Source organism: Daphnia pulex, chromosome 10, assembly GCF_021134715.1.
Source record: "Daphnia pulex isolate KAP4 chromosome 10, ASM2113471v1".
Lineage (NCBI taxonomy): Eukaryota > Metazoa > Arthropoda > Branchiopoda > Diplostraca > Daphniidae > Daphnia > Daphnia pulex.
This window is the reverse complement of record NC_060026.1, coordinates 15,087,866-15,111,419: the sequence shown is the minus strand read 5'-3', so window position 1 is coordinate 15,111,419 and position 23,554 is coordinate 15,087,866. Positions and strand designations below refer to the sequence as shown.

At 39.8% G+C, this 23,554-nt stretch overlaps 4 protein-coding genes and 1 long non-coding RNA gene across 11 annotated transcripts; 1 reads left to right on the top strand and 4 right to left on the bottom strand.

Moving 5' to 3' along the window:
• Positions 1-166: 166 nt before the first annotated feature.
• On the bottom strand, positions 167-2,093 carry LOC124205459 (glucose-6-phosphatase 2-like). Its single transcript, XM_046602899.1, has 6 exons — positions 1,789-2,093; positions 1,553-1,717; positions 1,277-1,495; positions 1,065-1,195; positions 725-995; positions 167-652 (listed from the first exon to the last, which is right to left on the bottom strand). Exons 1-6 carry the CDS (start codon positions 2,091-2,093, stop codon positions 415-417), a joined length of 1,329 nt encoding a protein of 442 aa, XP_046458855.1. The 3' UTR covers positions 167-414.
• A 305-nt stretch (positions 2,094-2,398) lies between these two features.
• On the top strand, positions 2,399-5,474 carry LOC124205460. The gene is made up of 3 exons (XR_006879336.1): positions 2,399-2,536; positions 4,360-4,449; positions 5,377-5,474. It is a non-coding gene; the product is annotated as an uncharacterized LOC124205460 (long non-coding RNA).
• Positions 5,475-5,485: 11 nt separating this feature from the next.
• On the bottom strand, positions 5,486-12,834 carry LOC124205458. 6 transcript variants are annotated; one of them, XR_006879331.1, is made up of 8 exons: positions 12,746-12,820; positions 12,465-12,558; positions 12,042-12,251; positions 10,234-10,907; positions 9,727-9,925; positions 9,445-9,654; positions 8,606-8,815; positions 5,486-6,195 (listed from the first exon to the last, which is right to left on the bottom strand). XR_006879331.1 is itself a non-coding variant. In XM_046602897.1 (3 exons), exons 2-3 carry the CDS (start codon positions 7,300-7,302, stop codon positions 5,711-5,713), a joined length of 1,191 nt encoding a protein of 396 aa, XP_046458853.1. In that variant the 5' UTR covers positions 7,303-8,815; positions 9,445-9,575; the 3' UTR covers positions 5,486-5,710. The 6 variants fall into 6 exon arrangements, 1 of the variants encoding a protein (XP_046458853.1); XR_006879332.1 differs by having other exon boundaries at positions 8,606-9,654; positions 12,746-12,834; XR_006879335.1 differs by lacking the exons at positions 5,486-6,195; positions 8,606-8,815 and adding an exon at positions 9,153-9,293.
• Positions 12,835-13,427: 593 nt separating this feature from the next.
• Positions 13,428-17,247, bottom strand: LOC124205456 (proton channel OtopLc-like). 2 transcript variants are annotated; one of them, XM_046602895.1, is made up of 12 exons: positions 16,915-17,247; positions 16,401-16,649; positions 16,044-16,319; positions 15,863-15,977; positions 15,703-15,799; positions 15,443-15,637; positions 15,181-15,341; positions 14,931-15,120; positions 14,703-14,860; positions 14,196-14,621; positions 13,831-14,127; positions 13,428-13,762 (listed from the first exon to the last, which is right to left on the bottom strand). In XM_046602895.1, the coding sequence occupies exons 1-12, from the start codon at positions 16,929-16,931 to the stop codon at positions 13,529-13,531; spliced, it is 2,415 nt and encodes an 804-aa protein (XP_046458851.1). In that variant the 5' UTR covers positions 16,932-17,247; the 3' UTR covers positions 13,428-13,528. The 2 variants fall into 2 exon arrangements, with proteins under 2 accessions (XP_046458851.1, XP_046458852.1); XM_046602896.1 differs by having other exon boundaries at positions 16,401-16,641; positions 16,915-17,230.
• Positions 17,248-17,894: 647 nt separating this feature from the next.
• LOC124205455 lies at positions 17,895-22,945 on the bottom strand. Its single transcript, XM_046602894.1, has 14 exons — positions 22,538-22,945; positions 21,819-22,456; positions 21,620-21,736; positions 21,312-21,531; positions 20,634-21,151; positions 20,415-20,537; positions 20,131-20,345; positions 19,829-20,002; positions 19,234-19,446; positions 19,076-19,150; positions 18,842-18,993; positions 18,550-18,718; positions 18,343-18,459; positions 17,895-18,181 (listed from the first exon to the last, which is right to left on the bottom strand). Exons 1-14 carry the CDS (start codon positions 22,888-22,890, stop codon positions 18,005-18,007), a joined length of 3,261 nt encoding a protein of 1,086 aa, XP_046458850.1. The 5' UTR covers positions 22,891-22,945; the 3' UTR covers positions 17,895-18,004.
• Positions 22,946-23,554: the final 609 nt, after the last annotated feature.

Genomic DNA, 23,554 nt, shown 5'->3' with positions numbered 1-23,554 from the left:
CAGCGCAGAATTTTTGCGATTAAGATACTGAAAAAAATATTTAGAGATAATTAAGCCATACAAAAATATGTTATCAAAATTCTTTAAATGTTTTATTTTTATGTGATCTCCAATTTTCTAATTTCTAGATCACCCCGAAAATCGGCGATAAAAGTTGGACAGAAACTAAAACGAATTTGTCTATTTATTTAAAAAAAATTTCACACTATAAATGTTACCTATCAAACACTACAACCAACAATAACAAAGAAAAACCAGTCAATAACCATTTGTTTTTATGCCATTCGTCGACTCGATGATTGAATGAAAATAAAAATGATTTTTAATATGCCACACGGAAACCTTATTCACCTCATGCTAATCAACTGACGAAAAAATTTAAAATAAATTGGGCAAAATGTTTTTTGAAGGCGTTCACGCGGATTTTTCTTTGCGGCCACCGCAAATCATGACCACGTAAGGTGCCAAGGCAATAACGGCGTAAGGAAATGCTATGTTCAAAAAGAATTCAAAAGTGTAAAAAAAAGTTTCATTCGTTTTGGGGATGGCGACGTGAGCCAGATCGGTTGCGTAACCCAAGGCGAGTCCTAACACGACGTTGGCAAAGATTTGAAATCTACTAAAGTTTGTTCTATCCGTGGCGACGAAAAATCTGTTGAAACCGGATGAATAAAAATGATTAATTGGATTATTAAGAAACACCAAGGCCAAATTTTTTATTTACCGGGAAGTCAAACCGAGACCAAGGCCGAAAGCGGCTCCGCTGTATCTCATCAAACTGTAAAACGGCATAGTGTCGATGTGAATGTTTTCAACTTTGTCACACCATTTCAAAGCTTCGCTGATTGACCACGAAGGATCGCCTCCAGTCAGCAACAGGAACGAATAAGTGCCGAGTGCGCTGGCCATGATGACGGACGAAACTAGAATCCATCGAACGCGACCGAAATTGATCCATTCGGTCGATCCAAATGCTAATTTGGCCATGCAAATTCCTGACACCACACAAAATCGCCATGAGTTTCAAATCCGACTTTAATAAATATTTGATTAAATTGACTTACCCAAAAATAAACCGAGAAAACACTGATGAGGAAAATGAGCCGCGATGTATAATCTCGAAAAGATCACGAGTGCTTGAATGATGACATAAATACCCCAAAGCAATTGTTTGCTCTCCATTTTCAATTTGGCGCTACATTCAAAATTCAAAATCACCATAATACTTTCGTCACTCAAAACTTAACATGTTTATAGAATGGGTTGCCAAGGTTACCTCATGTTGGAAGGATCAACAACGTGCTCGACGATGGCGTGAATAATGACATACCAGGCTGCCGACATGGCCATCGAATGTCCCGAAGGCATTCCCGGACCAGTTTCGCAAGTGGAACTGTATTGGTGAATCTCCGCAATTTTGTGCGGATGCAAATCCGCTTTGTGGGTCTCTTCCATCTCGTGGACCCACCAATAAGGACGCTCGCCATGCATCAACCTGCGTAGTTCAATTAGTGATTCAAATTCTTTTGAAAAAGTTATGTAATAACTGTACCATTTCAGGATTTGATTGAGCCATTCGACGACGATAATAGTCCCCAAAACTTGGATGCCAACAACCCACTGGAGGGCGAATAAAATCGGAAAATAAATGGTGAAAACATATTTGGGGTCGAAGACTAATGAAACGTCGATGAAGAATGTTTCGCCGTTCGGAAACCTGTTTGGGAATCAAAGTAAGTAAAAGATAATTGACCAATGAACAGCCTCCATCTTTGCGGGTATACTTACGTGGACTGTAACGCACTTATTAAATCCACACCGAGTTCGTAAACAGTTTCCGACCAGGTAAACGATTCTTCATCGGCCATTTCGTTATTAGACGGAGAGAAACGGAGATGTTTGTTTGCCAACAAACAGATCACGAATGGGACTGGTCTTGATAATCCTGTGTAAAAAGGCCTACGTAATACTTTCTCCTGCTCCGGCGGGACAACCTTGACGACGGGTTGCCTTGAATCGACTGCCCGCAGCCAAGTTGCTGCACGCCATTGACACGCATCGATGTCTTTGGTCGGTGTTGTTGCCATTCTCATATTTCTGGTAGCAACGAACCGAACTTTGATACTTTTCGTCCGCGGAGCGTGAACTCTTTTCTGCGTACGTTTAGTTACGTAATGATGATTCGAATTTCAGTTTTGGGCATCGTGCATGGCTGTTCTTCTATGAATAATTCTTCTTGAGACATTTTTCTAAAGACGTTTTGATGTGGTAGGTTTTTAGTGTCAATAAGTACGGGCGAAAGACCGTAGATTTCAGCTGCTTGTGTGCGTGAATTTCACAACCACCGATCCCCCGCCACCAGCTGATCACGTGACGGATCCGTTTGAAACCTTGAATCGACACAGACGAGTTTCCGCGTTACACGCACGACCCATAGACGAAATATTTTTATTCTTCTTCTTAACTTTGAAATAAAACGTCTAGCGTTTCTACACAGTTGTGGGGTGAGTGGCCTTGATATTCTTCTGTGGGCGTGGTGAATTCAAATTTGGCTCGTTGTGTATATCAAGTGCATTTATATAATTCGATCCGCCTTTTTAACTGGAATCGAGCAGATAATTAGTTTGGCTGCTGATAAATTATATCAGGGATTGTTTTTTTAAAGAATTTTTACTTTTTAATATTGGTTGTATGCTGGCCAACTTACATTGATGGGCTTCAAGTTCAATTTTGGCGAGGCCACAAGTTAGTAGATAGAATAGTCCCGCGGGCAGTTTTTTCTTTTACGTCTTCATGGGACTGTTGTCGAGTGACTTCTCAGCGCTTGCTCTTGTACCCAAATTTGGAATCTGGCCATTATAAGTAAAGAAAAATATGGATTTAGAATTCAACTTAGAAATTTACATATCTCTGTTTGGAAATCACAAACGAGTCGTTGTTTGAGTTCAACTGATGTCAATTTTCTGCAGTTTCCTGTACATTGAGTCAATGAATGAAGAGTTATGCAAGTATTGACATTCAAGATTGAAATTTGCGAGTGAATATGTTGATTTCCAAGAGCAGTAATTAGGGAGCGAGTTCAATATTACTTTGAATACCCATCTAATCATCATATTTTTTTTTACTTGTGACCTATAGTATTACCATGGAAACTTCAGACTTATGATTGACAAACAAGTCGACCAACCTTTAAAGAGTAGATATACGTCTGATTTTAAAACGAGTGCTATCCAAATATGAGGATTATGTTTTATACAGTCACCTTCGAGTCGGGATGCACCAGTAGGACATAAGTGACAGTACATAAACAGAAATAGATGCTAGTAAAGGTATAGAAACCGATATTATGACAGAACGTAAACAGACGTGTCAAAGCTCAAAGGCGGCTCTGACTTGAAGTCGATCGACTTTCGAGCGCCCCGGTATATCCGCAAGGGAAAACATTCAGGGTCGAACAGGTCGATATAGATGCGGCGGTAGCCCAGCAGTCGGGTTTAATTTCCTCTACCGTATGATAACAAACGGGTGTTCAGGAAATCCAGAGTCGCAGAGTGAATGTTTTCTTAAGCTATATACGTTCTACAAATGAGTTATTTAATGAACCCTAATAACTGACTCAACAAAAACGGCCAAGGGAAAACATTTCTAATCAACGGTGAGCATAGCTCAGGAATAATCGTACTCCGTAACGATTTAAAATCAACGCCACCAAATAGTCAAATTTATGGAAGAACAGCGACATAATTTTCCTACCTGGGAATATGGCCAGGCGAGATAGGAGAAATGGGATCCTCGTGAATAGGACCTACGCCCACACTTGGCACGGGTTTACACGAGGACACAGGGGATTTTTAAAGGGGAAGAAGAGAGGCATAATAACTCGATCGACATCGATAGGTTCTCCAATCAAGAGGGATGCTGTGTATCTAAATGAAAAATGTTTTATTATGAAAATTTGGTACAGAAACAACAAGGAAGTTGAAAATAACAGTGGATAATCATATTGTTAATAACAGAAGAATTTAAGGGAGCAAGTTATGCATCATTAAAATCTCTAGCAGGTCGCAGGAATAAAAGTAACAAACATAATTTTCCTAGCTTTATGATACTGTGATTTTTTTGCTGAAGAAACGTCAATATCAGCACCAGAATAACTTTCGTATTTCATAGTTATGATGGCTAGCTCAGGCCTTAAATCTGCACAAAGGAGACCAGGTTACGGTGCAAACATTCTGACATGCATCAACAGGGGGCTTACATGATAAATGCTAGTTAGGAACTAACACTTGACCAAATTATAACAGGTTTAATAACTCTTCTAATTAATCTCCCATACAATTATTCTATTTGTATTCTTAGATTTATTTACCCGCCAAACAGCAAGGAGTGGAGAGCATGGAGAGAGCCTCGACAGCAGAGTTCACACGACGAGTCGACGACCACATTTTTGTAATTTTATTTGTTATTACCCTAATTTTCGTGCAGCCACTTGTAAGTTTTCAAAAAAGTGGTCATTCCGTTTCCTTTTTCTTTATCTTATAATTCGTCTCTCTTTCAAACCTTACGAAGCAAAACGAATTAACGAAAGTAGCAGACGACACTAATCTTCTAAAATGTCATTCTTAAGATATCGATAGAAATTAATTAAAATCGTCCTTCCCCTTAATAAATAAAAAAATAATAGGATAGGCCTTTCTCTCAACAAGCTTTTGTTATTAGGCAATATAAGATAGTGCGAGCTCTTTCTTGATCTTGCATACATAATTACATATCTTCATCGCTTGAGAATTGAGGAACCTGCAGAGAGTCCTAAAAGCCGTTGCTTTTGTTGTGTACACATAGCGCAGACGGCTAAAATAGCTAGGCTAATACTCTGAAAAATAAACTGTTACATTTGCTTTGTCAAAAGTTATTGACATAGCCATAGGTACATAGCTATATATGCTTGCCGTAAACAGCTTAAAAATTGCTCTTTGGTTTTTTTCCTATCCAGCGTCTAATAGCTCAGATCGATCCTTTCTTGCACAATATTTTTAACGTTAAGGGCTAGATATAAGAATCCACGAAATAAGTAGCCTACAACTTATTATTTGGAGATATTCCGTTTCCATGGGCAACTCAACGGATGATAGTAATAATAATGTCATGTTGGACGTTTTGAGATCCCAAAAAGATCCCCTTGTTATTAGGTAAGATTTTACTACAACTTTGATTCTTTTGAAAACTTGGGTGCTTTACGACTTATACATATGAGAGGAAGTTAAACTAACTGTGTAAGCTGTGCTCTGTTATTAATTGGCAGAAACTTTGCATAGCTGGAAAAGTTTTCTGATGTGACTATATATTTTATTAATATATTTTCTGGTAATTTTTTAGGGTCGTGTTAGTTCGTGTGGAGTGGGATGGATGAGTTGTTATTTTTTTTACAATAAAAAAAAATAGGTAGGAAATAAGTCAAAATGAAATAAGTTTAGGGGAAACGAAATACAGCGAAAGAAACGGAATTATTTGTATTATTCCTGGAACGCAAACGAATATAATATACACAGGAGAATGATGAAACCGGTAAACGAAAAGACTGAACATTGTCTGTTGCTGATCTTTTATTTTACAGATGGGACCTTGTAAAATGCACAAATCAATATAGCCATGAGCAATGACTCAGGAGAAATTTAAAAAAAAATGGACTACTACAAGTAAGCCTACAGGTTTAATTCGCATTTGTTTGAATCCCAATGCGCAATACCTTCATCATTTTCCTTAGAATGTGAATGACCGCTCGACGGAATTCGGAGCTGGTTGACATGTACATGATCGGATTATAGATGCTGTGGAGCATGAACAAGTTCCACAAATGACCGTGGATATTGATAGCCGTGTACGCGCAGTCGGATTCGAGCCGGACACACCAGTAGAGGGTCATGACGTTACAAGAAACGGGAAAAGTGCACAGCCAAAACGGCAAAATATTGACGGACATGTTGAGAGCGGCTCGGACTTCGAGTCGATTGACTTTCGAGCGCATTGGCATCCAAGGAAAACATTCGGCGTCGAGCTGGTCGATGTACGAAGTCATTTGAGCATCTCCGAAACATGGCCGAATCGCGTTTTCATTAAAAGTAACGGGAGGATTCTCAGGAAATGTGATGACGACTCTCTCAGCTCCTGCTGCTGCTGACGTTTCTTCTCCTCGTCCTATGAATAAATGAAAAAATAAGATTAGGTCTTCTTTTATATAACCATAGGCTAATAATGCTAAAGGCGGCAAGCTTTACCTGTAAGAAAAAATCATGATTTTTAAACTTTTCCATTAGATATGCGTTTTGACGTAAGCAGTCAAGAGTAGATGAAAGCATGATTAATTGATTATGAACAGCTATATACAGCCAAAAACTTCACGAGAGTATTTTATAAGCTTCTCATTTTATTTATCATTAAACCCCATTGACGTTAGTAGCTATTTACCGAAAGTTTATAAAAGAGTGACAATGACGTGAAATCTTTTACAAAAAGAATATCTAAATTTGACAAGAGAGCAACTGATGTGATGCCAAACAATTTTTTTTTTAAATACATTTAGTAGTGATTAATTATACCATAATTGGCGCTGGACTGTCGATTAGACGAGTGATTGACAAATTTGACTGTGACGGACTCCTGGCGATAGTTTGGCATATAGTGTTGAATGAGGCTCTTTGATTTGACAAAGATTTTCAAGTGAAGGATGACGCAAACGATGCCCAGGAACAAATCCCAAGCCAAGACCCAATGCAAATGAGCCAAATGGAGGCTGCAAGTGTAAACGGACAAGTATCCCGTCCAAAACGGAATGGTAGTAATTACAAATGTCAGGAAAGAAGCTAACGCGATCAACACAAGAACTCCGCAATTGGTGACGCTTTCCTTGTACCACTCGTAGCGGGCGATGGCCAAGTAGCGATCCAGGGTGGCCATCGAGTGGTAGATCAACAGGACGGAATAGTCGACGGAGGCGAGTACGACGTAAGGTTGGCAGGCCAAGCGATCATGATTGACGACGACCATCAGTTCCAGTTGACACTGCACCAGAAATATGCATTCGAAGAAGGCAATAGCCGCCCAGAAAATGTGGCGAGGGTAATGAAGTTGCCGGGACAGGCTGACGACCAGAAAAACGACACCGTTCAGCAACAATCCGATAATGATGAGCGACGACTGGAATATTCTTTGAGAGAAAGAGAACTTGGGCGACAATAAGGAGAAATCCATCAGGATTTCCCAGTGCGACAGTGTCGCATTTTCGGCGGATGTCACGTCTTCCATTCTGCTGTTAACCAAGTCTGAGCAGCGACTAAATTTTCTACATTCACAACTTCAACATATTTCAGAATGGGACTATACGGTATGCGGATGGATGAGTGTCGTCGCATGCGCCGCAGTATGGCCGCAGCATCCGAAAAAATCATACATAATGATCAAATCATTTAAAATCACATATATGGTTATTAGAGCATTGATTACAAGTTTAACTAGCAAAACTCTTTTGCAGCTCAGCACATTTTCGAGGTGAATAAAACAAAGTGGCCACCAATAAATCATAACAAGTCCAGCTTAGTCAATTAACAAAATGAAACTATAATCTTTGCTGGTTCAAATAAAATCCTATATCAGACACATATAGTCACCTCAGACGCCAAATCTAATGAAATTGTACCAAGAACACGGATCGCGCAATTTCCTAGTAAACGCAATAAGCCGAGATGCGTAGCCCACTACATTTCATAAATGTTCCGTAATTGAATGTGTCCACTATCATCTAATTTGAGCAATATCATACAGTTTAACGAAGAACTCTAGTAACATCACAGTTTTAGTTAAGAAGTAATGCTAATGGCTTTTGAGTGGAGATGTAACGAAAAACTTGGCTTGTCAATGTTTGGTAAGTTGGAAAAACAGAGGTTTAAGACGGTATAAGATAATTTCACGAAGAGTTTATGATATCTTATTGAACGATGAAGTAAAATCAGTCGGGGATTTATAAGTGAGCAGCTTAATAACCATGACGATATAAATTTCATATCGTAAAGACGGTAAAGTTATAGTAGGCCTATGAAATCCCGCGTTAAAGAAACATTACTTTTGATTGGAATGGTCGCTGTAACCTGTAATATTGTATAATACCATCGTAGGTATTCTGTAGGGATTGGATACAACGGGGAATAATCTATCCTTTCACTAAACTGAAGATTTAAAGCATTTTGCATTTCATTTTGCATTTCATTTTGCATTTCATCATTTGCATTTCAAAATCCGGTGTGACGGCAGGTCCCTCTTAGTCATGAAATGTTCTCGTTGCACTTTGTTTGAAGTGTTTAAAGTTAAAATATTTCAAAATTCGATTGTTTACCCACAGACAAGTTGTGAGGTACAAAAGCGGACCTGATCTGCAGTCGTTCTACAAATGAGATTTTTAATGAACCCTGTCTGAGTCAACAAGAAACGCCAAGAGAAAACAGAGCTGAGGAATAATCGTATTCCTTACCATGTAAAAATTTACAATCAACGTCACCAAATAAAAAATAGTCAAAATGGAAGAATAGAGAAATATTTCAGAGATTTTTCCTACCTTTAAAGCCTGAGATATTCGGCCAGGCATCCACAAGTGCTCCGCTGAAAAGTTGAATCCACCAGGCTCCCTTACATTCTCCTTGCGTCCTCGTGAATACACCCACACACAGCACGTGGGTGTACACGAGGACAAAAGAGATTTTAGAAAGGGGAAGAAGAGATCCGTAACGCGGTTGATAGATTTCCAATGAAACGGGATGCTGTTTGTCTAAATGTAAAATACAAAATGGGTTATGAAAAATATTGACAGAGACAACAAGCTAGTAAGGAAAATTAGGCAGTGGGTAATCTCTCAAAAACGAAAAAAAAAATGCTCAAAAAAAAGGGGTTCAAAAAATATAACAATGGAGAACGTTTGGTGAGTAGGGGTGGGAAGGCGATTTAAAGAAGGTAGAATACTAAACTAGTTGAGTAAATCAAAACCCTTTGACATGTATAAGTCAGCTGATGTAATGAATAATTCATATTTAGCGATGACGGACAATATCACTTGCAGGTGGGCCAAACTGTAGGAATCTTAAAAAGGGTTAGCGAGTGCGGCAAAACATTGCTCGGTTATCAACAGTTGGTTCCAAATTCGACCGAAAGATGAACGACGAATGCACTCCAACGCAATATTAGAAACATTCTTCAATATCTCCCGGCGCCAAATCCTCTACGAAACTGCGCACAAAATACCCCAAAACCTGCGCAAGATTATCCACAGTCTATAGCCTATATATATTGCGTCAGACGACTGTGTGTGCATTACAGTTTTCGATTCGCCAGAGTTATAGGTCCTAATTGAAACACAACCGAGAAATTTCTAAGAAAGACCGTCAGCTTATTTCGACATACTTGATCCAATACGATGGGTGTACAGTTCTTTACGTATTGAATCGTATATTGGACGGCCGGTGAATGGTTTCCAGCATGGGCCAGCTGCAAACTGTTGTGACAATCTTTACCAGTGTGATTCCAGATTTCGTACATGATGGCAGCGCATATGAGCGAATATTCAATTGCACATGGAAACAGAAATGGACTGGCATTCTGCCTCAGTGTTCCCTTTATTAAATAATAATAATAATAAATTAACTTGTTATTATAATAGAGTATTACAATGTCCTTTTTATATACCATTAAATCTGAGCGATGGCATTCGTCCGACAACGACCGCTCGCTCAACTGATGATGGAATTGACTTCCTTCGTGGTGAGTAACGCAATTGTCGTCCAGATCTCATCGTCAAAGAGGACGGCATCACAGGCAAAAGAAACGTTGAGAGTCTGGTAGAACTTTTGAGCGACGGTCATGCTCATTAGCCTCCAGTCAGAACCTGAAAAACAAAACAGTTTTAATAGAAAGTGGCCAGAATTAATAGGAGATGAAAAAAAGAGAAATCAACATATGATGACTACAGGGAAAGTCAGAGGAAGATTAAACAAAGATTGGTGAAATCACTATAACTTATCATTGCGAATAATTGATTTGGAGTAAAATTTACGAAAACGAGTTGGCTAATCAAAATATTTGGTGGTTTCTGTCGTAAGGAGAAAATAAGGTCGGAGAGAAAAAAAAACAACTTTCTGCCAACAACTTTCCAACAAGAAAAAAAAAAGGTTTGTTTTTGCTGCTGATGTATACCTGTTTCCATCCACATCAATCACCTGCGTGAGGATATTTCAGTTAGTCGGTCATCTCTTCCCTGGGCGACTACACAGAATTCTCCGCATATATAAAGCCAAATAGGTATCAAACTCGCTGTCAGAGTTTCTCCAGCTTCCTTTGTCAAACAACAATGCATCAGGTATGAATATTCCCATTTTCTGTGCGATAGATATGCGATCCTGTACGGAATTTTAAAAAAATGTTCTGTTGGAATTAATTTGTTATTCCATTTCTTTCGCAGTGGTTGCTCTTCGCTATGCTTGCCCTCGCGGCCGGAGCTGATTCCGCTCACTTGGATATTGCGCATTTCGTTCCGATCGATTACTCCGCTCCGAGTCACGACCTAGAGGTTTCTGATTACACATCAAACATTACGAAATGCCTCTAACTTAATATGCAAATATTTCCGTTGTGCAGTCGCCGATGCCTTACATTTTCGGCTATGCCGTCACCGACAGCGAAAGTTCCAGCAATTTCGATCACCACGAGAGTTCGGATGCGCAAGTGATTACAGGATCCTACCGCGTTGCCTTGCCCGACGGCCGCACTCAAATCGTCACCTACACGGCCGACGATATCAACGGATACGTGGCCGACGTCAAATACGAAGGCGAGGCCCAGTACCCCGAACACAGAAAGAGCCACTGAATCTGAAACGTTAGATTGTTTTATTTTGATGACATTTATTTTTTGGTTTAACTTTGTTTTATTTAAGAATAAATCTTGTATATACGTTGCTAGAAATTAAGAAAGTTTTTGTCTGTATAGACAAGACCTTTCTATCAACATACCATTCTACTACTACCATCGATCCTACACTGAACTTTTCTTTTAACTCTTTCATATACTTCAATTCGTGTGAATATCCTCCCAGCAGACCAGCTTAGACATTAAGGTGCCTATACACGGCGGGCCGTTTTCGTTGCGTCAAACTTAGTATAGGATTTCTATTTCGTACAAAAATAAAACAAAACGATCAACAAACGCCGTTGGATACAAACAATTTTTGACAATGAACTTTTCACGAACTTTTTCAAAAAGCGCGGGTAAAAACGAACCGACTCTGCTGTTGCTTTTTTGACAAAATCGATAGAGCTCTGCATTCACTGAAACATATCGGCGTATCGGGCCGTATTACCTTTCACTTTTATCGTCTAGCTTAGATCGATCGCGTTTCTACACGATATAGTATTGAATGAATCAAGTCACATCTTATTATTTGAGATATTCTGTTTCCATAGAGCGTCTGACCGGATGACGAATGTCAGTGGTACATTTTGAGATCCCCCCCAAAGAAGTCCTTGTTATATAAAAGATTTCCTTCAATCGGAAACTTTTTGGTGCTGAGAGTTACATCAAAGTTACGCTATAACTGTACCAACTTTAGATTCGGAAAATTGGTACCGTAGTTATGTCCTTATATTAATTGGTAGAAACTTTGTAGTCGAGAAAGTCGTCTTACGTGAGGATTAAGGTCTTTTAAGAGGATCTTTCAGGATCTAGAGTTATTATCGGGATATGTATAAGTTATGTTTCCATAGTTTACTTTACTGGACGAGTGGAAGTGCTTCACGCTTCTAGAATTGATTCCCCATTTGTCTCCCATTTTACCAGCGCGTCATTCTTTAAATTTTAAAAAACCACTGAGTTGCACTTTGCTTGAAGTGTTTAAAGTTAAAATAATTTTTAATTTGATTGTTTACCCAAAGACACAGTTGTGAGGTAGGCTACAATCAATGCCACCAAACAGTCAAAAAGGAAGAATAGGTATAAATTTGTCCTACCTTTAAGCCTGGGAAATCCGACCAGGAGGCATCTACGAGTGATCCTTTCGCTGAAGAACTGAATCCACTCAGGTGGGCCAGGAAAAAGGGCGTCTCGTGAATACACACACACACTGGTGTACACGAGGACAGAGGGGATTTAACGAGAGGAAAGAAGAGATAGTCGGCCGACATCTTTAGTTTCTCCAATTCTAGCAGGATGCTGAATATCTAAATAAAAAATTGGTTACGAAAAAAATTTTGAAAGCAAAAACAAGTAGGCTAAAGAATACTTAAAAATAAGACAGTGGATAAACCGTCATTGTTAATTAACAGGGGAATTTAAGGTTTTCATGTAATATGCTGCATTGATGTAAGTCATGCACCATTAAACTGTAAAGCAGCTAGTCACAGACTGTTAATGAAAGTAACGAAAATCATTACCCAAGCGAGACAGAGATTGTTGCTGTTGCCAGGCCATTACCAGCACAAGAAAAACTGGCATATCTTGTGGTTATGATGGCTCAGGGCTCAATACCTACACAAAGGAAAAGTTAACACAGTACAAACAAATTGCCATGCATCGACAGGGACACTCGGATGCACGCATGCCTCTATAAATGCTAGTCAGAAACATTTCACAAATTTTGAAGCAGGTGTAACTCTTAACTTAACTCTTCTATTCAAGCTACATAATCATTCTATTTGTATTATGTTTTATTTACCCGCCAAACAGCAAACACCAAGGAGCATGGATGATGGGTAGTCGTCACTTTTTCGAAACTGGTGAACAAAACGAGAAGCAGACGACACTAATATTCTAATTAGCCATGTTTTTAAAAATAAGATATCGATAGAATCAATAATCGACCTCCCCCCAAATCCAACCCCGGGATTATTTAAATATGTAATGCTAGTTTCAATAGTAATCAAGTTACAACCTCTATACACAGACAAGAAAAAAGCAAAAACTTACGCGAATAAACCCGCAGAGAATGACTTTTAGACTGAAAACACACTTGAATGACTATTTTTAAAAAGCGATAACCCAGGATGTACTACGATTGAATGTGCTCTGAGCATTCACTCTTTATAATTCAATGTGCACGAATTATGTAACACGGCATCTTCTGCAATAAAAATGTTTCACAAGTGCATCGCCTGTGGCTAACTGCTGGTTAAAAGTACGACTGGCAAAACTAGTTTGCAGTTGACATATAGCTAATCAAGGTGAATAAAACACAACCGGTAATTATACCACCGAAAATTAGAATAAAGAAAATTTGTCTGCTTGATGCAGTTTGTCAATCGATTTTTATTGTTCTACTTCGAGGAATGTTGGCATCACATGTTGTATAACATTCCAATCTCCCAGGAGCGGAAAATCCTTGGGAGAATCCATTGCAATACCTTTTGTACATTGTTTTTATTTTGTTAACCTTTTTAGAAATGATTGGAGAAGCTGTAGAAATAACAGTATAGACGAGGGAAAAACACTGGTGTAATAACTACACGCTGGCGTGCTGCTGCTGTTGAAGCAGATGACTGCTGTGGTTCAATCTCTCCGTGATTTTGTAGCAGCGCTTCCATAACTCGCAGAGGCAAACTGTCGAGTGGTACCGATAGAAAATGGCCAGTGGAGAGCTGATATTAGTGATGATAGTCCAAGGCCACTGGCCGAAAAATTGCGATTGCACCGGATGGGCGTCCACTCGGCTCTTTTCCAACGTTATAATTGCCCACTGTGTACAAGTTGGACGTCATTTAAATGGGAATATAATGTACATCGGTTAACTCATGTGTATAATACCATCACAAAGTTGGTGACCATTAGGAAAGTGATAACTTCACGGCCAGGTTTGCTCTGCTCCTGGCGTCGGGTGTAGAGATGGCGCTTGGAAGAGCCGAGGACGAACACGGTTTGAGCAACGGCCTGCACGACGGCCGTCAAGGCGTTCATCAGCACCAAGATCCTGTCCGGGTGGTCGCTGAACTGGGTCCCGACGATGGTAAAAACGTTGTAAGCAATGACTCCAGTAAAAGCCACAATCAGCAAAATGTTGTCGAGATCCAGCGGATGAGAAGTGTCAAATTGCAACTGGTTCACCTGTGATTGAATCAAATCAAAAATCAAATCACAAATAGATTTGTTTGAAAATTTTGTCTTTAATATACTTGTTTGATTCCAATCAAGACGGCAATCAACGTCATCATGTAGAGAACGAACTCGGCCACATGGATGATGGTGATGGCAACACTTTTGTAGTCCTCCCGATGGATGAGGACGAAAAACAGGATCATGGCCAGAATGCTTAGTACCAAGACAAAGATTCCGAAGAATAGGCCCTTGTTGGCGTTGGTGCAATCGACGGAATAGTGGTGAGGGGAGCGACGTTGCGAACACGGGTGATAGCTTCCGCCGGGAGTCCTAGGCGTTCGTGTGCCGGCCGGCGAATCGTTTATTCCATGGACCAGCATCAACCTGTTGTGACAATCTTTCCCAGTGTGCTTCCAGATCTCGTACATGATGGCAGCGCAAATGAGCGAATATTCAATTGCACATGGAAACAGAAATGGACTGGCATTCTGCGTCAGTGTTCCCTTGATTAAATAATAATTAGAATTAATTATTTGGTTATTATGATAGAGTATTACAATCAATACAATGTCCTTTTTATATACCATTAAATCTGAGCGATGGCATTCGTCCGACAACGACCGCTCGCTCAACTGATGATGGAATTGATTTCCTTCCTGCTGGACAGGATCCAAAACGGCGCCAACTGTTTGATTCAACCAGTGTCCAACTGCGGATGAAACGTTAGGAGCGGTCTGCGCATCTGTTATGCAAAGACTCCATCAATATCTGTCGTATACAAAATTACCTTTAGCCCATCATTAACACTCAACCTGCTATTTGTAGGGGCTCTTCAGCGTGTCCAGCAGACACCTGGTGATGGCCGAGTTCCCCTTGTTGCTCGAGGATCTCGTGTTTGGTCTCCTGGACGATGACGTTGAGCCAGACGCAGAGGTTCGTGGCTACGATGTGCATCATTCCGAAACGAGCCACAATGACGTTGCTGTTCTTGATGATTTGAATCTATCCCAAAAAGGTCGTGTGATCAATTCAAGCGCTTTTAAATGATTAAATCCATTATACCTTTGCGTTCAGGAAAACGAAATACATTTGGAAAAAGGTGAAGAGCATACGAGAGGCTGGCTGGACTGCAATCATGACGTCATTGCACAACGGATTGGACGAACTTTCAAAGTATTGGGCGAATTCCAGTCCCGAATAGATCATTGAGCCAACTCCAAATACTAAAAAGGTTATAGTACCGTACATGTTATATTATAGAATTTGATAATAATTTTGGTAAGTGCTCCTGGCGGGTTTTATTTTTAAAACATGTCATGTTCACCGACGGCTCCCATGCGTAGGTAAAAAGATCCGTGATTTGTATTTCGTCTGGGATCGAGTTGTTTGCCAAGAGTCACCCGGAGTCGATTGGTCATGATATCCTCCATGGATAAAACTCGATTTTCATCAAAGGCGCAATCGTCTTCAGCTTTTGTTTCGGGTGTCTTATTGTGACGCAGTGCCAGTTGATGCCAACCTGAATGAAAAGTATAAATAGAGCACACAGTATATAGTTTATACGAAGGGCTAATATCTTTTTACTTCTTTTCCACGTAAACGAGTTGAATTGGGTTTTCAAGAGGACGTAAATGTAACCAAAGAAACCGATGGACACAAAGTAGAGATAAGCGTAGAAGCCCTGTGGTGAAAAACGATGCAAATCTGGATAATTGACTAATTTGATTGCGGTTGTTTATATTACCTCGTAGTAGTGAGATGGGATCTTGATGGAAATGACTTGAGAAGTAGGAAAAGCCACGCCCATAACTACCAAAATAATGCCGTATAGAGCACTAAGCATGTCCACAGTAGCCTGCCTGGAATTATTGCATTTTCATTTGTTCAATTTTTTCCCAATCAAAAGTTGAACTCGATTGACTTACTTGCCGTGCTCTTTCCATAATTTGATGGCTTTCTCCGAGGGATTATGTGGATGATGTGGTCCACTATCTTGGCCAGCACTTAACGACGGCATCAGTGACATTTGGTTATTGATTGGCTGATGGTTAGTTGCCAAAGTAATTTGATTTTCGTTTCGCAAATTCTGCCTTATTGCCACGACTTGATTCAGTTTCACTTTGGAGGGTTTCAAAAGAGATTCCAGTTCTTTTTTCGCTTCTTCCATAACCGTTGATGAGCCGCTTATTTCCAGCTCTCCACTTTTATTTAATTATTTGGTAATTAATACTGTTAAACCGCGTGTCGTATTTGCATAGGAATTGGTCAGATTTTTTTAATACCTTTCTCGTGACTCGGCTGTCGTCTGGACTTTCACTGGTTTTGATTCATTCCCATCGTGAGCTGCAGGTTTTTCCTTTTGATGAGACTTGACCTCAATCGGCTTGGGAATGGACGGTGGCGATGTCGGTTGATTGGACAAATTTCTGACGGCTGTGTAAATAAATCCGATCGAAGATTTGTTTCGGGAATTCTTGAGACCGGAAGCTACAATTTTCGATTGGCCAACTTCAGCATCCACACCTTCTCGACTTATCAAAAAATAAAAAAATAAATGAATTTTTATTTTTATAATGTAACGGCACTTTATTTTCTCGCGGCTATTGTCGGATACATTCGCGCATATAGTGTCTCATTAGCCTCAAATAACAATAGTGAAACATGTAAAATGATTGCCTTGTTTAACATTCTTTCCCGTTAATTCAGGCTAATTGAGAAGTCGATAATTTGTCGACAACAATTACATCATCAAATTACATATTCAATTGCCATATAATAATCAGAATAAAATCATACCTGACTAGAGAAGTCATCCTTTTGTTCCAATAATAAACTGCTATTGCCACTGACGACTTTTAATTACGAAATAAAAATACCACTCAATTTCCCTTATACGAAAATAGAATGATTCAAAGCTATAGAGAAGTGAACAAATCCCGACCGATGTTATCTCTCAGCAATCACAATTCGACAAATCCATGACTGGAAAGAAAGGCGTTAGTTATCCCTGACGGCCAAGAACACCACCACACAATTATAGCTGGTCAAGTATAGTAATAATACACTCGACTCCATAAAATTGTAGTCCATCGCCAACGGCGTCTACCGCTTTAAATATAACTTGACACTCTATTGAGTATTTGAGTATTTGGCAAAGGTGATTAGTTTTCATATCCATCCCATTTTCAAAAAAAAATAAAAGCCCTACAAACACCTGTCAGGTAAACTGACTGTCAATGCGAATTGGAAGCGGTTGATACAAACGCCAGGAGCGGTTGGACCACATCATTTATGGAGTCGAGTGTGTAATCACGTCTAACCGGACCCTGCAGAAAATTCCAGTCCGGTTTGGTCTTCCTAAATGGCAAGGCAACAACAACATGGGCAGCAAATCGAAATCAGTTGGCGACAGCATTAGCACTGGAATGATGTGCTTCAACAGCGCATATAACCGCGCGTGCTCGGCAGCAGCTGCCCACTTATCATTTATATATTTTTGGCCGTCATTTGTATTTCGTGACACACGCGATCAGGCGATCAGGTGACAGGAGATGCTCCAAGGCATTGAAAGAGAATAGAAAGCTTTTTGCATTTGATTATATATGGGCCGACACCATATGCAAAGTCATGAGACTTTGATTGGACAGCATTCACGGCCATCACGATCGCATCGTGGTCGAATTGTGAAGTACTTGTGGTATATACTATAGTTGTATACCGATAAATGAATACAAAATTAGTAAAAAAAAAACAACTATTGGGATTTTATTGTCAGGAAGAAATTACGAATGGGCATGAAAAAAGAAAATCGACTCACTGAACATTACGGATAACCCGCACATGAATATTTTTAAATGCATGGGGTGTTTCACCGCGTTTCATTTCGTTAGTTATTTAATTTTCTTTTGTAACAATCGAATAAGAAATAACAACACATATTCTTTGGTGGTTTGGGCCGGATCACAACAGGGTCGTTGATTGACTTGTTCACGTGCAGAAGAAAAGTTTTCGATCCTTCGGTTGGCGTTTGACTCTGTCCGACAGTGAATTCTGCGACACGGACCTAATATATAATAGAATATCTAGTTGTAATTTGGGATTGAAATTCAGGTGCACAACATATTGGCAGTGTTAGGAAATCAACAATATAACTTTTAACTTTTTAAGTCGCTTATTGTCAAAAGTTGCTGTAAAGAAAATTGCATATCCAATTTATATATATACCTTGCCATCAGATGAGTCGAAAGTTAATTTGTAATCACGGACATCCGCAGATGGAGACATCCACGATAGGGAACATCCACGTCCTTTTATTTCGCCAGTGAAAACGGATTCCCAGTTCTAAAATATTAACGTATATAGAATTTAATTGATTTTATTCGTAATACTAATATTAAACCTTTATATATGGTTTATACATTTATTAATTACCTTAGTTGACCAGATTACTAATATCCCATCCGTGTCCGCTGATGCGAGAAACCGCCCGTCGGGTGAAAACGACATCGAATTTACTCTGGCTGAATGTTGACTGAGAATTCTTGTCTTTGCCTTTTCCATCAGCGGAGTCCAAATGACAATCTTCCCATCGCGCAGTCCACTGAATGAAAAATATCAAATGACAATAATAAAAGATCTTCACGCGTTCATTCCCTCGTCACTTATTTCCTTCGATTCACACATATAGTACCCGTTTGTTTATCAATTAATTAAATACACTCACTTGGCCAAAATGAAATGTGCCGGTGATTGCCTGGCCGCGTCGTCCATTGCCTTGCCCTTGGTTTTTTCGAAGTTCGTCAACCAAGTCAAACTACAACAAATGCCGCCAACCTCGAGGGTGTGAACGGGTTGTTCGCTATCCATTGGCCAAATCTATATACGGGAAACGGACAAGTTCACGCGATGATACGCGCCTATCAGCATTGCGCCAGTGACTAAGGCGACATTTTATTACCTTTATCCATCCCTCCCATGAGCAAGCGGCCAAACACTTTGTCCTTTCATCCCATACCATATCTGTTATCCACTCCTGCACATAACGAAGTGAAAGAGAATGACGCTGTACAACGACTTGTATAATATTATCAATGAGTAAATATATTATTAACTCACACATCCCAACCGTTTAACGAATTTTGCGGTTGCCGCCGATTCGTCAATTTCCCAAATTTCAATATCGCTATTTTTTAAGTTGAGAGCGAGTCGATTCTCGGCGATCCATTTGACACTCCCGATCGTTTTCTTGCATGCGATTGTGCAGAAGTGAAATTTTCTTTGATGAACGACGGGCGAAGAACTGAAGAGAAAAACTTTTTTTCCTCCAAACTGAAAAGACTAAAGAAAAGAAACAAAAAATTGTTGAGGATAAGAAAATTGCGAATCTTCAATGAATTGACCAATTGACTATTAAAACGAGGTGGTGATTGAAGCTGATGCATATCCAAAAATGAAATGTAAAAAGAATATAATAAAACTGAAATTGTCGACTTCTATTGTCTTCTCAGCACTGGAGCCTCCACCAATTTTGGCCCCTTCGAGTGGGAGATCACTCAAAGTTAATAATTGTGCGATTACATAATCAATTAATCATGCGTAGGAAATGCCAAATGGCCGATCGAATGTTTTGTCAAAAAAAAATAGAATGAGCGGAGAGTTGGTCAGACGATCAGACGTGTATCACACTACAAGTGGAAAGAGAAAAACTTACCAATCCTCTATTGAAAATAGCGAAGACGTTGGGTCTGAAGGGATTCCACTCAATTGTATCCATCCATTTTGGTAGATTCATCTGAAAGAGAATTTCGCCAATAAACGGATAACTCCACACAATGACGTCACACTCATCACTGTTGCAGATGGCAGCCAATTGGGTACCGTCCATCTGAAAATTAGAATTCATTTCGATGTAGACCATACATGCAATAATAAAATAGATATCTGTATTAATATCACATCATTTAATGCAACCAGAGATATAAGGGATATATTTAAAAGGCTCTATATACTTACATTCCATTCCATTGGTTGAATTTCTTTGATTTTTCCATGTTGAAGTAAAATTTCGTCCTCCTTCCAATAAGAAAAAAGAATGGACGAATCGGCCGTCGACAAATAAATCGCTTTACCGGCAACGCCACAGGCTAGTACCCGATCGGTCGGGTGGAAACGACTGACGCAATATCCAGCATCCTCCAATATTGGCATTACAACTTCCTTAAATTTACCTTTTTCGGTTAATATATAAACTGATCAAAAGCGAATTCGATTAAGATTAAAAAAAAAAATGGATTTACCAGGTAATATCGCCACCAATTTTTTTATGACATCTGGCAGTGCCATTCTTTCCTTTAATTCCTTTTGAATCATTTTCCCGATCAGGTTGTAGAGAAAAACAAGTTCATCGTCGGATTGCATATCTGCGATCAGAATTCATTATAATTATTTGACTTGATAGGCCTATATTACGCACCTTCATCAAAATTGGAAAATGAGAAGGAAATATTATTATTTACTTTGCTGTTTGAGCTGGCGGACGAGTTCCTTCAGGTTTACAGGTTTATTTTGCAAAATATTGGCCGGGACTGTGACGTCGTTGCCAAACGGATGTTTACCGCCAGTCAGGAAGTAGAAAAAGACGCAGCCGGCCGCGAATGTGTCGCTTTGGATTGATCCGTGCGGAAGTTCCTTAGGCGTGGTATCACGACTGTCGTCATCTGCTAAAAGCTCCAACATTTCGGGCGCCATCCAATTGAAGGTTCCTTTCAATTTACTCTGTGAAAATGTCCCTCGGGAACTCACTTTCTTGACTAATCCGAAATCGGACAATTTCATCTGGACGGGTGTTGTGATTGAGACGAGGATGTTGTCCGGTTTGACGTCGCGATGGACCAACTCTTTGGAGTGGATGTAGTGCAATCCACTGGCGATTTGATACAAGACTATACCATTCGGCGGCAATTCCGGTCCGTTGTAGTTATTACCATCGCAATAATCTGTCAGGGTCCCGGCACACAATTCCAGCACCAAATACCTGAGATTTTGTCGGATTTTCTCATAATAACTATGTTTTTAAAAACTAATAATATGTGAAATATTACTACTATTCAGGTTGCCGAGAAAAGTAACTATTTAATTTTAATGAAAAAAATGTCGAAAGTCCATCCCCGTTAATCCTACATATATATAGCCACCTGTATTTCACGTCCTTATCTTCCTCGAAGTGCAAAAGTTTGATGACATTTTCGTGATCCAGCCGGATGTGCTCCTCCACTTCCCGTTTTTGATCTTCGGTTTCGTGATGATTCATCAACGCAATTGGAATCTTTTTGACGGCAACGTTATTCCCTTCATAAGTCCCCGCGTAAACTGTTCCAAATCCTCCACGGCCGAGTTCTATTTCGTTAATTTTGACTGAAAAATTGTATGTCAAGACAATTGAAGGAACAAATAATTTTAAAATTTTATTATTATTTTTATTTGATTTTTATTTTTGCATTACGCGGAAGAACATCGCTGAATTGATCGGCAGCTTTTCGCAAACGTTGGGTTCCATCTGTTGGTGGTTTTCCAATTAAATCCTTGATACATTCAAATGCAAAATGGTTGGAATCTAATTCTGCAATAATCAGCCCAAAAGTCAATTGGAATTTATTATATAGGCCTAACTGGAATGAAAAGAACAAGCTGAAATATTATACTTTTCAAATTCACCGGGTCCATTTTTGCGACGTTTTCCAAGATGCTTGATGCCTTTGCGCTTATGGATCGCCCGAAAGGATGTGATCCGCGTGTCAAAAAATAAAATAAAATGCATCCAGCTGCGAACTCGTCGCCGTGAACCGTTGGACTTGACGAAATGATTTCCCTTCCGTCTTCATCTGCGTCGGACGACCACGATCCGGGCAGCATCCAACAAGCTGGATGACTTAATTCCTCATTGCTGTCGTCTTTCGATCTCGACTTGGTTGATAGGCCTACTTGTATCAATTCGGTGTCTTGCGTGTCCTTAGATGTCGACTGCTGAAGAAGACCGTGATGAGAGGTTTCCTCTTGAATGCCTTTACTATTGGGCTCAGAGACTCGATTTTCATCAGTTTGCGAACGAATGCGTCGGCTCAGTCCGAATTCTGACACTTTTATCTGCACCGGATTTGACTGAGCTATTAATATGGTATTGGGATTCAATTGTCCATGAGCCAATCCTTTTCGATGGAGATAATCGATCCCGTTGGCGATTTGGCAAAGGACTTTGGCGTCTGATGGCATTCGTCCAGTGTGGTATTGCCGGCTGCAGAATTGCTCCAGTGTGGCGTGGAACAATTCAACAGCAAAATATCTATAGACCCAAAACATGTCATGCACCAATGATTGAGTGATTGGTTAATCAAAACTGATTTAAAGATATCAAACTACTAACCTCCACGAACCACCAGGATTGTCATCGAAGCCGAAAATCTCGAGGACGTTATCGTGATTAAGGGATCCATTTTGATGTTTTTGAATGATGTCCATCCAGTTCTCTTGGCAATCTGCTGTCCTCATTTGTGTCGCTGCGACTTCCTTTTCCTGATTCGTTTTTCCCGCGTCGTCCTTCCACATTCCGCGAACGACGGGACCGTAAAACGTTCCTTTTCTCAGAATGACTTGATTTTCCAGAATGCGCAGTCGCTTCCCGGCCAACAGCAGCTGCTGCTGACCATTTACAGCAGCAGACGGACTCATTTTGAGTTTTGGCACTGGCGATTCTATGAAGGTTTCCTCGTTGGGCATTTTAAAATCGAAATGCCTCTGCAAATTCAACGAACGTCTCAGCAACTTATGTTTCCTGAATGTTCCAATCCACTTCATGCGTCCACGTATCAAATTAAAGATAACCAACAGATGGAATAATAAAAGCGCATATAGCTATAAAAAGGTTTATGTCCGAGTTAGAGATAAGTGATCTTATTGCGATGGTTTAATTTTTTTTTATTGTTGCATGCTGTTTAATGCAACTGGCTTTACATTTTCATTTGATAACGCCCTGATAACGCCTTTTTCAAGCTTTTGTCTGGGTCCAAAAAATAAAAGAGGGGATATGTGAATAAAAAAAAACTATTTAAAATATTTTGGGTATTGGAAATGAATAATGGGCCAACCCCGAGATAATCATTGCTGTAATAGGGGGCCATCATTTTCAGGGCGTTTCCAGAAGTGTAATAGGCTGTTTTACATTTACAGCACAATTTGAATGATGCAAAACAATCGATAATAATTATATACCGGAATCGGCGTTGTTTCTGCTGGATATGTTGAGGAATTTGACCGTGAGTGACTCGGAGTGGCGGTGATATTGGTCCTGTACTGGTGCATCAGAGTTTTGGATTCCAAGAAAATCTTCAAGTAGAGAACGAGGCAAACGAGTCCCAGCAACAAATTCCAGGCCAGGACCTCG

What these genes read in the sequence shown, in the direction of transcription:
- LOC124205456 (XM_046602895.1), bottom strand. An exon ending in TCGTTTTCCTGAACGCAAAG is followed by an intron (nt 15,121 to 15,180) that starts GTATAATGGATT and finishes TTTTTGGGATAG; the next exon opens with ATTCAAATCATCAAGAACAG. An exon ending in AGAGCCCCTACAAATAGCAG is followed by an intron (nt 14,861 to 14,930) that starts GTTGAGTGTTAA and finishes TTTGCATAACAG; the next exon opens with ATGCGCAGACCGCTCCTAAC.
- LOC124205455 (XM_046602894.1), bottom strand. Translation starts at nt 22,890, where the DNA reads ATGCCCAACGAGGAAACCTTCATAGAATCGCCAGTGCCAAAACTCAAA. An exon ending in CCGCCAGCTCAAACAGCAAA is followed by an intron (nt 20,538 to 20,633) that starts GTAAATAATAAT and finishes TTCTGATCGCAG; the next exon opens with ATATGCAATCCGACGATGAA. An exon ending in GCACATTTCATTTTGGCCAA is followed by an intron (nt 18,719 to 18,841) that starts GTGAGTGTATTT and finishes TTTTTCATTCAG; the next exon opens with TGGACTGCGCGATGGGAAGA.
- LOC124205459 (XM_046602899.1), bottom strand. Translation starts at nt 2,093, where the DNA reads ATGAGAATGGCAACAACACCGACCAAAGACATCGATGCGTGTCAATGG. An exon ending in ATAAGTGCGTTACAGTCCAC is followed by an intron (nt 1,718 to 1,788) that starts GTAAGTATACCC and finishes ATTCCCAAACAG; the next exon opens with GTTTCCGAACGGCGAAACAT. An exon ending in CTCAATCAAATCCTGAAATG is followed by an intron (nt 1,496 to 1,552) that starts GTACAGTTATTA and finishes TGAACTACGCAG; the next exon opens with GTTGATGCATGGCGAGCGTC.
- LOC124205458 (XM_046602897.1), bottom strand. Translation starts at nt 7,302, where the DNA reads ATGGAAGACGTGACATCCGCCGAAAATGCGACACTGTCGCACTGGGAA. An exon ending in ACAGTCCAGCGCCAATTATG is followed by an intron (nt 6,196 to 6,596) that starts GTATAATTAATC and finishes ATTTATTCATAG; the next exon opens with GACGAGGAGAAGAAACGTCA.